General features: G+C 41.8%; 1 protein-coding gene across 1 annotated transcript; it reads left to right on the top strand.

Moving 5' to 3' along the window:
- Window positions 1-2,622: 2,622 nt before the first annotated feature.
- On the top strand, window positions 2,623-7,342 carry LOC139115261 (hairy/enhancer-of-split related with YRPW motif protein 1-like). The gene is made up of 5 exons (XM_070677256.1): window positions 2,623-2,865; window positions 3,021-3,069; window positions 3,741-3,824; window positions 4,190-4,262; window positions 5,506-7,342. The coding sequence occupies exons 1-5, from the start codon at window positions 2,807-2,809 to the stop codon at window positions 6,117-6,119; spliced, it is 879 nt and encodes a 292-aa protein (XP_070533357.1). The 5' UTR covers window positions 2,623-2,806; the 3' UTR covers window positions 6,120-7,342.
- The last annotated feature ends 4,450 nt before the right edge of the window (window positions 7,343-11,792 follow it).

Here is an 11,792-nt window from a genome sequence, read left to right as displayed (position 1 = left end):
GAGTCTAATCAATTGTTTTCATTAGATCAGTGTAACCCAGATAAGAGATAAACCACAGCCGCTCGCTAAACAGCACACGGCGCGCGTGCTCTGTCCCGAGCTTCAACCACCTCGGGCCAACTCTTTCAAAAAGTCAACACGGACCCTGCAGCCGTGCGTCTGGTCAAACGTGGCGCACGTCGACTTCCTTGGTTGCCAGGCAACCGTACATCGGCAATAGCTGAACCTTGGAGCGTACAGGGGCAGTAGTCAAACACTCGGGCTAAACATTTTTCGCGCTATTTCTTTCCGATTTTCACAAGGTCTGTACTGTTAGTATTTTGTGTAGAAGATCGCGGTGGGGGCGGTAGCAAGGAAAACCAAACATAACACGGCCATCATCTCTCTATAATAAAATAAATTGACAGAAGAGAAACCAAAAGAAGTACAAGGAAGTACATAAACATTGTTATAACATTATTAATGGTGATATCCATCGAATTAGGCGATGCTGACTGTACAGAAAGAACTATTTTTGAGAATGGAATGTTTCTGTCCTCGATATGACGCTAATGAGACCGGAATAAAATTAGAAAGCAAATTAAACGCTAGAGAGAAGACATTTAATATGACTCTACCCTATGCCCATCACAGTCATTAAATTTAAAACCCCAATTAAAGAAATGAAACCCTGTTTTGCAGGCGGATACTTGAGACATTACAACAAATTCTTGTGCTACTTGAGCATTATCCGATGCTGCCATGCACCATCAGGTTTTACCGTTCATCATTTCAGATTTGTTGAGCATGAGTGTTGACTCATATCAGCAAATCCCCACGACTGACCACGAAAAATATTTTTATGCAAATTGAAATGTAAACAGCACGGACAGGAGATGTGAAACCGGGAGTCGCTTTTGTTTAAAATTCTTAAAAGACTGCTCTATTGCCTTGCACCGTTCTGCTTTGATTATTATGTAAAAGCATTCTGTTTGGTTTTGTTGTGATAGTGAGAACTATCGACAGACGAATTGACACGCTTTGCGGATTATCAATAGCGGAACGTTAGATAGCGTGCATATGGCAGTCGGCCGGAAAGTACATTTAGAAAGTTGGAGATTCGTTCAAGTGGGTCCCCGTCTCCTGTCTTGTTTTGCAGTCATTTTTTGAGGTAGCGCTGGTTGCCTTGCCACAGCGCAGCCCGTGCACGGTTGTGGACTCAGGGCTGCTGTGTGACCAACCGTCCACGGCAAGAGGAGATGATGTCACTCGGTTTTGAACGGCCTCTGTCACTCTATCAATTATAGGTGACAATCAAGATGATTTACAAATGAAAGACAAGTCGAGTACGAGTCATACACTAAGTCATAGTGTTTTTATGTGTTCTTGGCTTTGGCAACGCCCCTTGCATTGTCAAGCGAGACGGTGTCTGGTCCAGCAATACCCCTAGATTAGTCGATCGCTGTGGAAGCAATATCGCCACGATGGGCGCTAATCGGGCTCCATTGCCGCTACAGGAGCTACAACTTCGCCTGTCGGCTAATTTTCGAGACCAGCTGAGTTGGGCATTTTGAGCGTCTGCACGAAATTATGCACGCACACGACTCGGGATCAGCTACGAGAGTGATACACTAGCCCATCGTCCGTCTCACCCAATGACGTACAGACGCCTGTGAGCAATTACGAGTAATACTGTCACGTGTGTTTGGGCCAAGGAGCTAAAAATAAATAAACAAACAGTCGACCGTGGGAACATTTTGGACCGACGAAAATACAGTGATTTCAACCAATCTGTCACCCGATTCGCGCTAGAAACCGCTCAGAACGCAAGAAGATATGTTGCTCTAGCCTATGTTAGGGCAGCTGAGTTAAAAATAAGGTCGGATTGGTACGATTTCGGCGGTTCAGATTTCATGCTTGGCATATTTTCAATAAAATCCGTGCAGGGCCGAGTTAATGAATTTTCTGGCCGGAGAAAATCGGGTATTGTGTGAGCTCGTTTAATCGCAGGGTGTCTGTGGCCTTGTTGTTTGCAAAGATTAGCAAATCTGGCAAAACTCCGTCGGTTTTTAGGCCTCTCTAAGACGTTCACACGGTAAAATCGGACCAGTGGTCGGTGAAGCGAAAAGTACTTGTCAAACAAAAAGTGCCTCTGCGATCATGTCATTGGCTAATTCTCAAAAGCTGTGTAGTTTCCCACGATAGTACGCGTGCATGCCGCGCGTCTATTAGAGATCGTGCGGTTTCGAGACACCCATACCCTCGTCTGGACCACTTGATTTTTAGGAGGGTACTCTATTGGCGCTGGCGACTATTACACAAAGCGCTTTGCGCATGTTGTTCTCACTATGAATATAACGGTTTTATCGGAATCTTCTGTTAATTGTCTGAAGCAATCTTGGCTGCAAAATTATCCGTTTATTCGAGGACGAGATCGGGTTGAAAAATGCACACAAATTCTCATGCGCCACACACCCCTCTCGCAGTTAATAATTACCACAGTCCTGAAAGAATGGCACGCGACCATATGGACAGTCGTTCAGGGTTCTCTTGAAACTGTCAGCTGGCTGACGGATCACCTGGTCATGCGTGAACCAATCATGGCGCGTGAAATTAAGAAAATTGCATGTCGACCAGCAAATGACCTGTCAATCACCGGTGTTCTCCCGCTGGGTAGGAGTGAATTTCACACACTCCAAGATTTTTATTGAGCTGCAAGCGTGGGAACGAGTGTCAGCATTTTGGCGAGGAGCATCCCAGAGTGAAGACGTACATTCCTATTACTCCTAACCAGTGCAGTGCTTATTTTTAAACGCAAAGGGAAAACATGAAGCGAAATTTCAGCGAAACTGAAAGCGACGACATATTCGATGAAATGAACAAGAGGTACGGAAATAGTTTGTTATTGGTGAAGTTTTCAGGGGTTTCCTTGCTATTTGCCTGACACGTGTCTAAACGCCCTAAGACGAGTTTAAATACTCTGATGTTAATGGGTGCGCGTGTGACTTATTGTGATCGCTTTCCGTCTTGTATCTTCGCAGCTCGCCGAGCCAGTCTTGTCCGATGGCAACTCGTAAGAAAAGACGCGGGGTGAGTTTCAATTTTATTATCATTATCAACTTTGTTTCTGCATTTATCTGTTAATTTTTCATGAAGTCCATCCAAAAACCCCACTTTTTAAGATTTTGGATTCGTCTCCGCAAAGTGTGTTTACTTTGCGGTTCATTGGGTGAAATGCGTATTCCTTGACGGTGGATGCAGAGATGTGTAGATTTCTATTGCATACCATATCGGCTTGGAATGCAGTGACTGACGACTTTGACAGTATTCGTTATTGCCGTCATCACTGGCACTGAGTGACTTCACGTTGAAATCGCCAGAATGCATGCACTGAAGACAAACAAAACGTCCGGTATTTTTACCTTCCCATCTTTTGCATTCTAACCTCCCGCGTATTTTAAAAGTGTACTCCATCAGCTGTTGAACCAGGAAGTGATTGTAAGGCCAATGTGAAAGGTTATCCTAAGACTCCGCATCGTCCCCGGAGGGGGGTGTTTGTGGTTATTACGTAAACAAATAAAATAAAAACAAACAATTAAAATAATACTCATAATATCTATTTCTAAATTCATTTTGTATGTTTTATCCAGCATCCGACGATATGTAATTAGCAATATTTTAGGACGGCGCCAATAGCCATGTTTTGATATGATACCCTTGACGTGTAGAGGTTTGAAATAAGTTTCCTACTTTAACAACAGATTATTGAGAAGAGGCGGCGAGATAGAATTAACAATAGTCTATCGGAACTCCGACGTCTGGTTCCAGCTGCATTTGAAAAACAGGTAAGAGAAAAGACGACCTTTGCTATTGTATGGAGCTTGATTGGGACTGTGAAATGTCTCACTGCATTGCCAATGAGTTACAAATGAAGCCGTTACATATGTACACTGTTTGTGGTGCGGCCAATACGATGACACGCTTGCTTTTATTTGTGACCATGGAAGTGCTCAGTGCATTATATATCATGCAGGTTGTACATTTTAATTGAAAACCGCCCGACATGGTCGCGTTCAGCGAGATGAAAATTTTGAACAAAAAATGCTTAAAAACTGACGGTGAATCTACCAAGAAAACCAGTGTTACAGCACGCAGTGTCTTCGTAAGTTCTGGAGATAAAAATACTATAATCTTGTCCATTTTTTCCCAGGGTTCTGCGAAGTTGGAAAAAGCCGAAATCTTGCAGATGACGGTAGACCATTTGAAGTTACTACACGCAAAAGGTATCTATATTCTCACGTTTTCAAGTTTTATCCGTAGGCTCCCCCTTGTTTTTCTCTTGGTCCGTGATTGACGCACGTCCCTCGCTGTCTGCACGGTTGACTTGTTGTGAATTATACACAGGGGTACCGTCAAAGTGAACGGTTGACGACAGGCTGCGTGCAGGTTCTTGTCGTTTAGGTGGCTTCTGCGGGCGTGGGAAAATGCATGAAACAATACGCTGAAACACGCAGGCCTGTTGAGTGAATAGGCAACGAGCAATTAGCCATCAATGTGTAGATGACATGGTACTGTTGATATCGTTCATTGTATATTCATTCTGCGCCCTTTTATGCCGAGGGGGATAATACTACACCCATTCATGACCACACAGCCTAATTACATGAATAGCTCGTGTTTTGGCTACTTGTTACACACGTCCCGTCTTATCCTTCCCCGCTGCTTTCGTGCACCGAAGTGCTCAACCCACGGACAGGAAACATTTGTAGCCGGGCAAGTAGCGAGCATAGAACCTAAGAGACCCCCTTAAAAATCAAGCTCAATAAACTTCGATCATCGGTTGCGATTTTCTGTATTCATGCATGCGCGCGCAGCTCGACCTGGCACCTGCCTACACAAGGATTAGGCTTGCCCCGGAGGCCCGAACGTACCATTGTCCCTCCTTTTGTAGGGAGAAGTGGCATTAAAATGAGAGGGGCTAAACTATAATATTATGCCTACTAACTTGTTTTGTAGGACTGCGGAAAAGCAATGAAAAATGGGTCCCTAGTGTCAGGCGATTTGATTGCCGCAGAAAACACCCAATATTTATGTACTGAAAAGTGTAACCACAGCGACTTAGCCAAAAACATTCAACGATAATTGTGAAGTTACTGTTCAGAACAGACATGTTTGTCGATCTTTGTTTGTTCAGAAGCCTTAAGTTGTGGGTATAGCGATTTTAACATTTTATCTGTGGCATATGAAATTACGAAAAAAATTCGATCAACATTTCGAAAGTCGTTTCGAAAATGGCTCAGATGCAGCGAAATGAATCTTGCTGTGGAAATCAAGTGTTTTGTTCATGGTCAACAAATGACTTGCTTGTCATGACTGTCTGGCCTTGTTTACAAAAGAAACATTCAATTATCAAGTTCATTTTCACTTTTCCTTTAATTATAGCATGTTCGTAAAGATCGAAACCATTGCAAACTTGTTAATTTGCGGAATAAATACTTCATAGACGTTTTACTTATCGTATTTCAGGTATCGATGGTTCGTTCCACCCATACGGCGATGCCCATGCATACGCTATGGACTATCGCTCGCTCGGATTCCGGGAGTGTGCCGCCGAAGTCGCCCGCTACCTTGTCACGGTCGAGGGCCTGGACATCCAAGATCCTTTGCGACTGAGGCTGATGAGCCACCTCCAGTGTTACTCGGCGCAGCAAGAGGCGCAGAGGAGACAAGCTTGGAACAACGTGTCATCCCATCACAGTCAGTTCCCGCCGACCACGGTCATCAGTCAGCAAAACTCGCACGGAGAAGGTCACATGTCACTGCAACCAGTAGCGCCGATCACGTCCGAGCCCGGCAGCCGACAGCAGGTCATGAACAGCCAGGGGGACTCTGCCACCCTCCCGACATCCTGCCACTTGCGGCTGCCGGCCACGGTTGCACCAACGGTTGTGACCAGTAGCAACATTGCTCAAATTTCGCCACCCCTAATATCTTCAATGCCGACCGTTCACACGCAGTTTCCTGTGTCAATCAACGCCCTGCCAGTACTGTCCCCGAACGGCTTCAGTCCGAATACATCGTCACACACCGCTATATTGTCAAAACCATACAGGCCATGGGGTACAGAAATTGTGTATTAGATAGACAGACAGTGTACTGAGCCATGAGGTGTCTGTGTAAGAAAGAAACCGCGTTTTGAAAGAGACTTGAAACTGAGAAATGCTCAAGATATCCAGGGACTGTATCTGATATGTGATATTGCGAAATGTAGACAAAAAACATAACAGCCATCAGACCCCGTCCCATGTTCGAATTGTCGACCCACGCGAAGCCCGAGCTCTTTACCCACCATTTTTCAGAGTGCGGGAGAAGGAAAGAGAGCTTGTAAAGCGAAAAAATACTTCCGCCTTCTACGCTCTCCATAGGACATGTCATTCGCAAGATATGGTGCGGCGTGGTACAGCGTTACTGACTCGGTCACAACGTTGAAAAAAAGGACAGAACTCTCCACCTAAGCCAGCTACAGAACTTAAAGACCACGGACAGGTGCGAACTTGTCTCAAAATGAGACCCGAACCAGCCAAAGAACACTGCTATCACAAAACAAGTATATAGCTGAACAGTAACTTGCCACTAAGACCAACAAAATGTTTAAAACGATCTCTATATTTTGATACTTTTATAATATATATTACGTTTTTGTACTGCAGCTGGCATAAAAGTGCCTTGTGTGTTCACGAGTTTAACATTGCTTTTTGTATGTATAAAATTGACAAAGTTTTTATGTTGAGAAATGTTATATAGCTTAATATTTATTATTTGTGTCGTAGTTTTTCATGTTTCGTTTCAATATTTGCCAAAATAACGAATTTCAGAAAACGTTTTGAGCTAAATCAACAACCAGGATTAGTTTTATCTTGTTCAACAACTCTAAACTTGCTATCGTCCAATTTTTTTTTGAGACTTTTATTTCAGTCAAGCATTGTTATGTGCCTGTATGTGGCTACGTTTCACGGAACCAGGGTACCGGCATGTTTTTGACTTTTCCAGAAATACGGTTATTTCAACTCTTTGCAGAGTACTTAATAGTCTGCGTCATCAATATGACTTGTTGCTGCAGGTTTACCGACTTGGCGGCCTCTCCGTCAGGTTTTGCAATATTCTTTAAGGAACGAAATCGCGTTTTCCTGTTGCACGTTCACTCAATCGGTATACACTCATTTTGAACTGACACATCGATGCATTGAAACCGCTCATTAACTATGCAAGTTTCTCTGTCGGAACACTGAAAGAAAACTTACGTTGTAAAAAATGTACAGGTTTGAAAAACCTTAATATTAAAAAAACTGAAAGTTTTCACAAATATGTGTTTGAAAAGCTTTGATCTTTTCGTTGTGCATGTTTTGAGTTTTGTGTTTGTTTTGTGGGTTCTGTTTCTTTGAAGAGAGACTGGAAATACTATACACAAACTATTGTGGAGAGTGTATGAGCGTTGACCGACTTTGTTTACGTCACACGGTCACTCCTGGAAGTCGCAACTTGTCGAAGTCCTGTCACAAGAGGGCGTCGCATTCGATGAGCATGGCGGACGAAGCGCAGTTTGTGTGTTCACAAGAAAGTGGTGACGACTGATACTACCCGTATGTCACATCAGTGAAAAGACCCATCGATCTCAGTGGGTTATCTGAAAAACTAGTTTTCATTGGTGTCCTCGGGTGTCCCTGAAGAAAAATAGTCAGTCAGCTTCGGATGATCACAGCGAACAAAGACCATTTTGATGTCTTTGATTGATGAATATTTGGCGATTTACAAAATAAAATGATATATCGGCCTTTTAAAAGAGGTCTGAAAATATCTCAATGAAGAGGCAGTCACGTGACTTTTTTAAGTTGACCTTCCACTCCCCGTGAGCGAGGAAACATAACCTCACCTTTTTCTAGCTTTCAATACACGTCATTACATCTGGACTTCTCAGGGAAACCATCGTTGTAAAGGCAAGAAAAACATGCATATTTCCACTTTGTAGATGCCTATCGGACCGTCTCTCCCGGAATCCATCCGTCTTACATTCCCAACACCGAATCCATGCCGAAACTGAGAACACTTGCAAAACCCTCAACAAAGTGAATGGAACGGCGCATAACTCGAGAATCCTGCAAGGATTCATTTTTATTCATTCCTTCATTATGAGGCCATCAGAAAATTTTTTTGCAAACGTTTTTTGGAGTATTTTTGACGAAAAAACCCTGTGTATTTGAATAAGACTTTACAGTGTAGCTTTCCTGCCTACAGACCTTTGTTTACAAATGTAAAATATATTTATGACGCCTGCATGCTCGCAGGATGCCACAGCCCACACGATATTATAAATTATGGAGGTGGAAACAGTTGATGCTATGATTCTTGAATAGGCACTTACGTTACATGGAAACAATCAAGTAAATGTAACCATTGCGCTGTGTAAAATTTGTTTTTGATATTTTTGATTCGCTACCTGCTAAGAGACCGTTGATCATAAAAGCAGGCACACTAGAAACGTAATCCCTGTGTTTCTGTGGGAAGGGTGAAATCCAAATTCGTTTTGTGTGCGTCAAAATCGCAGTAAGACCTCTGGTGTAACCAAAACTTTAAATTAAAAAAACCGTGAAACCATAACAAATACGAAGAGAAACTCGAAGGAAGAGAAAGAATGACTATATTCACAGGGAACACGTATTCATGTGAGGTTTTAAACGTGTGGACTCAACTGATTGTGATCACTGCTCCGATGCAGTACTATCTCTACATTCACCGAGAAAAAAATGGGACACAAATTTCAACCTAAATATATAATTTGAACTCTAATAGAAGAATATAGACTACTTGGAACGGTAAAAACAGCTAGATATAAAGTTTGTTACTCTACATTCATGTATATATATTTTGCACAACTGGTGCGCGCTCAAGACCGGTTGGTTGGTATTCTCCAGAAATAAACAACAACACAGTTTTTCTGAAACCAATGTCGCACCCTTGAGTTCCGCTTTGAGGGGGAAGATTGACATCTAACTGAAGAATTACGTTTCTGGTTGGTCAGCTTTTATGACCGACGACCCTTACGTTTCGAACTTTGGAGCGGTTGCGAAACAAAGAATTTGGCTTGAATATCTTAGCCATGAAAGGGTTTGAACGCAATTAAGACAACAACGCATTGCACTGTCACCAAGGCTACACAGCAATATTTAGCCTTATGATCATTCACATTGTTCAAGTTGATTTCTGAACAATTATTCGATATCTGGAGACTCAGATTCAACTGATGACATATTAAATTATAAATCACAAACATCGCGTTACAATAACAATTTTTAAAAAATGTGTTCCACTTTGCCGACCAAAGCCCCTCCGTAATTTCAGTTAAACAGTATAAAAGACAACTTCGCTTATATATCTCTTTGGCAGATTTCAGGATATATAAAATTTGCCTGCCATGGAAATTTGGCGTAAAAATCATCACATGGTCACATTGGTTTCCTAGCCTTGTCAAGTCTTCAGTTCGACGTCGTGAACTTGCACGTCGCTAGGAATTGGCAAAAGAACTGCGCGTGGGATTTCAGTATCGCGAATCTGGGAGTTTTGCACTGATCCTGTAATAAATAAATAAATAAATAATAAACACACACATAGGTACATGCATCCATTCATTTATTCATAGTAGTTTTTTGAGATAATTCCTTCTACTGAGCCACAGTGTGTCTGCAGGTTATTTAGATAATTTCGGCACCAAGTGTGGTTTTGTTGCTCACAAATATATGCAATAGAGGCGATAAAACACACACAAGAGGTATATGTAGAATTACTGAATGCCCTCAAACTGGCTTGACCTTCCGAAGGTCGATCTGATCAATCGTGGAAGCGGCACTTTAAGTGGGCGAGGGAACTGACAGTTGGGGGCGCAGTTTTGAGAACTAGCTTCACGTAGGCTCAAGAAAACAAATAGACGCACTTAGACAACGCTTATCTTGAAAGCACGACACCTTTACACGTATCAATATAAGATATCTCCCAATAACCCGAATGACAAAATTTATTTTAATTATTTCTCTTGTGTCCAACTTTAAACGGATGAAATCAAACAACAGACAAATGATTCTCACAAATTAATGAGGATAATTTACTCTGTTTGATAACACCAATTTTCAAAAGCATTCAACAGAGTCGTTAAGGCATTGGACTTGATATTTGTCAGGCCTTTTTAATCAACGTTTAATTTGTTGCATTTTCTACAATTTTTTTTTTACTTTCGAGGTTTCTCAGATGGCAAGGGGCGATAGGTATCATCACAGGGGTTGACTTTTCTCTTTTCTGTACTTTTTTCCTCGTGTCTACAGTCCATTTTTTTTCAAATTCATGCGGATTGTTTGAAGGTAGGTATTTCCTGCTTGTACTGACAGGAAACTTCGTGCGAATTTCATAGATATTCAAATCAGACCAAAGTAATTGCATTGTTTTGCGATTCCGCGCGCAAAGGTTTTTGGGGGTTTCACAAAAAACCAAACATGGTGTATCTGAATAGGACTCTACCGTATAGTTTTTCTACCTACAGATCTTTGTTTGCACATTTTGCAAAATGTATTTAAAACGCCTGCATGATTGCAGAACGCCACACGGTAGTGTAAATTATGAAGGCTAAATAGAAGTTTCTGTTTTGATTCTTGAATGGGCATTCATTTTACATGGAAACAAGTAGATAAAAGACTTGCGTGTGTAAAATTTTCTGTGTGTGTTTTGAATCGCTTACCCGCTTACTTTTCAAAATTTGAGTGGAATCAAAACAAAGGATTTAATTATACCCTGGCCTAATTTGTTTTGTGACTGTTGAAACCCTGTTGTGATAAAGTTCTTAATAACTGTGCCTTATAAATAACGTACAATTATCCGCAGCAAGTTATTTAAATACATATTAAGATAAATAGTCTAAATCGCGAATTTTTTTAACGCCGACGCATCTCCTTAAGGTGTTTCTATGAATAAAAATTAAGAAAACAGACTGTGAATTGATTCATCGAAAACAATGCTACAGTACGGAACGAATTCATGTGCCTTTCTTTTGTGTACTGAAAATTGCGGAGGACGCCGATCGCGGCAGTGTCCTTTATGTAACAGTTAATTGCGGGCACTTTGATGCTGTTATCGCTCGGTCTAATTCCAGCTAAAGGCTTACCGTGGCAAGCTAATTCGCAAATCTTTATCAAGCTATTCTGTTGTGTGTTTTCACTGCTGCACCAATTCTTTTTGATTTAGAACAAAAGCGTTGAGGGGGAAAATCGGCTTTGAGGTACAGTACGGTCATGGCCGTCCACGTGTTGAATCGATTTTGCATTCAACGCCGCAACAACAGACCCCGATCGAGAAATACCGTTCCAAATCCCAGCGGACCGAAGATACAACAGAGCGGCGTTGCTTTCTTAAAATAAACACAAAACAATAATGCTATTATAACGTTTTCACTCTACAAATCTGCTGTAAGGGGATAAACAATACGACATGCCAAACTGCACAGGTCTTCATACGTATTTGGATATGAAAGTAAAACTGACAATTTTTTACCGTACCTTTAATATTTCCGTTGATTTCACACTAAGAATTTCGTTCCCACCATTCTGCCTACCCCAGTGGCTCGCAATCTGGTTTAGTGAGATACACTTGTCCATGGCATAAGTTTATAAACAATACCCAATTATAACGCCTGACCTGTATACAATGCAAGATCCGAGGTACATGAATATTCTACATTGATTAAGGGTCATTAGCATAGAATTTTAATACCGAAA

The sequence above is a fragment of the Ptychodera flava genome, chromosome 17 (assembly GCF_041260155.1).
Source record: "Ptychodera flava strain L36383 chromosome 17, AS_Pfla_20210202, whole genome shotgun sequence".
Lineage (NCBI taxonomy): Eukaryota > Metazoa > Hemichordata > Enteropneusta > Ptychoderidae > Ptychodera > Ptychodera flava.
This window is presented reverse-complemented; position numbering and strand designations above follow the sequence as displayed.

What these genes read in the sequence shown, in the direction of transcription:
- LOC139115261 (XM_070677256.1), top strand. Translation starts at nt 2,807, where the DNA reads ATGAAGCGAAATTTCAGCGAAACTGAAAGCGACGACATATTCGATGAA. An exon ending in CTCGTAAGAAAAGACGCGGG is followed by an intron (nt 3,070 to 3,740) that starts GTGAGTTTCAAT and finishes CTTTAACAACAG; the next exon opens with ATTATTGAGAAGAGGCGGCG. An exon ending in GAAGTTACTACACGCAAAAG is followed by an intron (nt 4,263 to 5,505) that starts GTATCTATATTC and finishes ATCGTATTTCAG; the next exon opens with GTATCGATGGTTCGTTCCAC.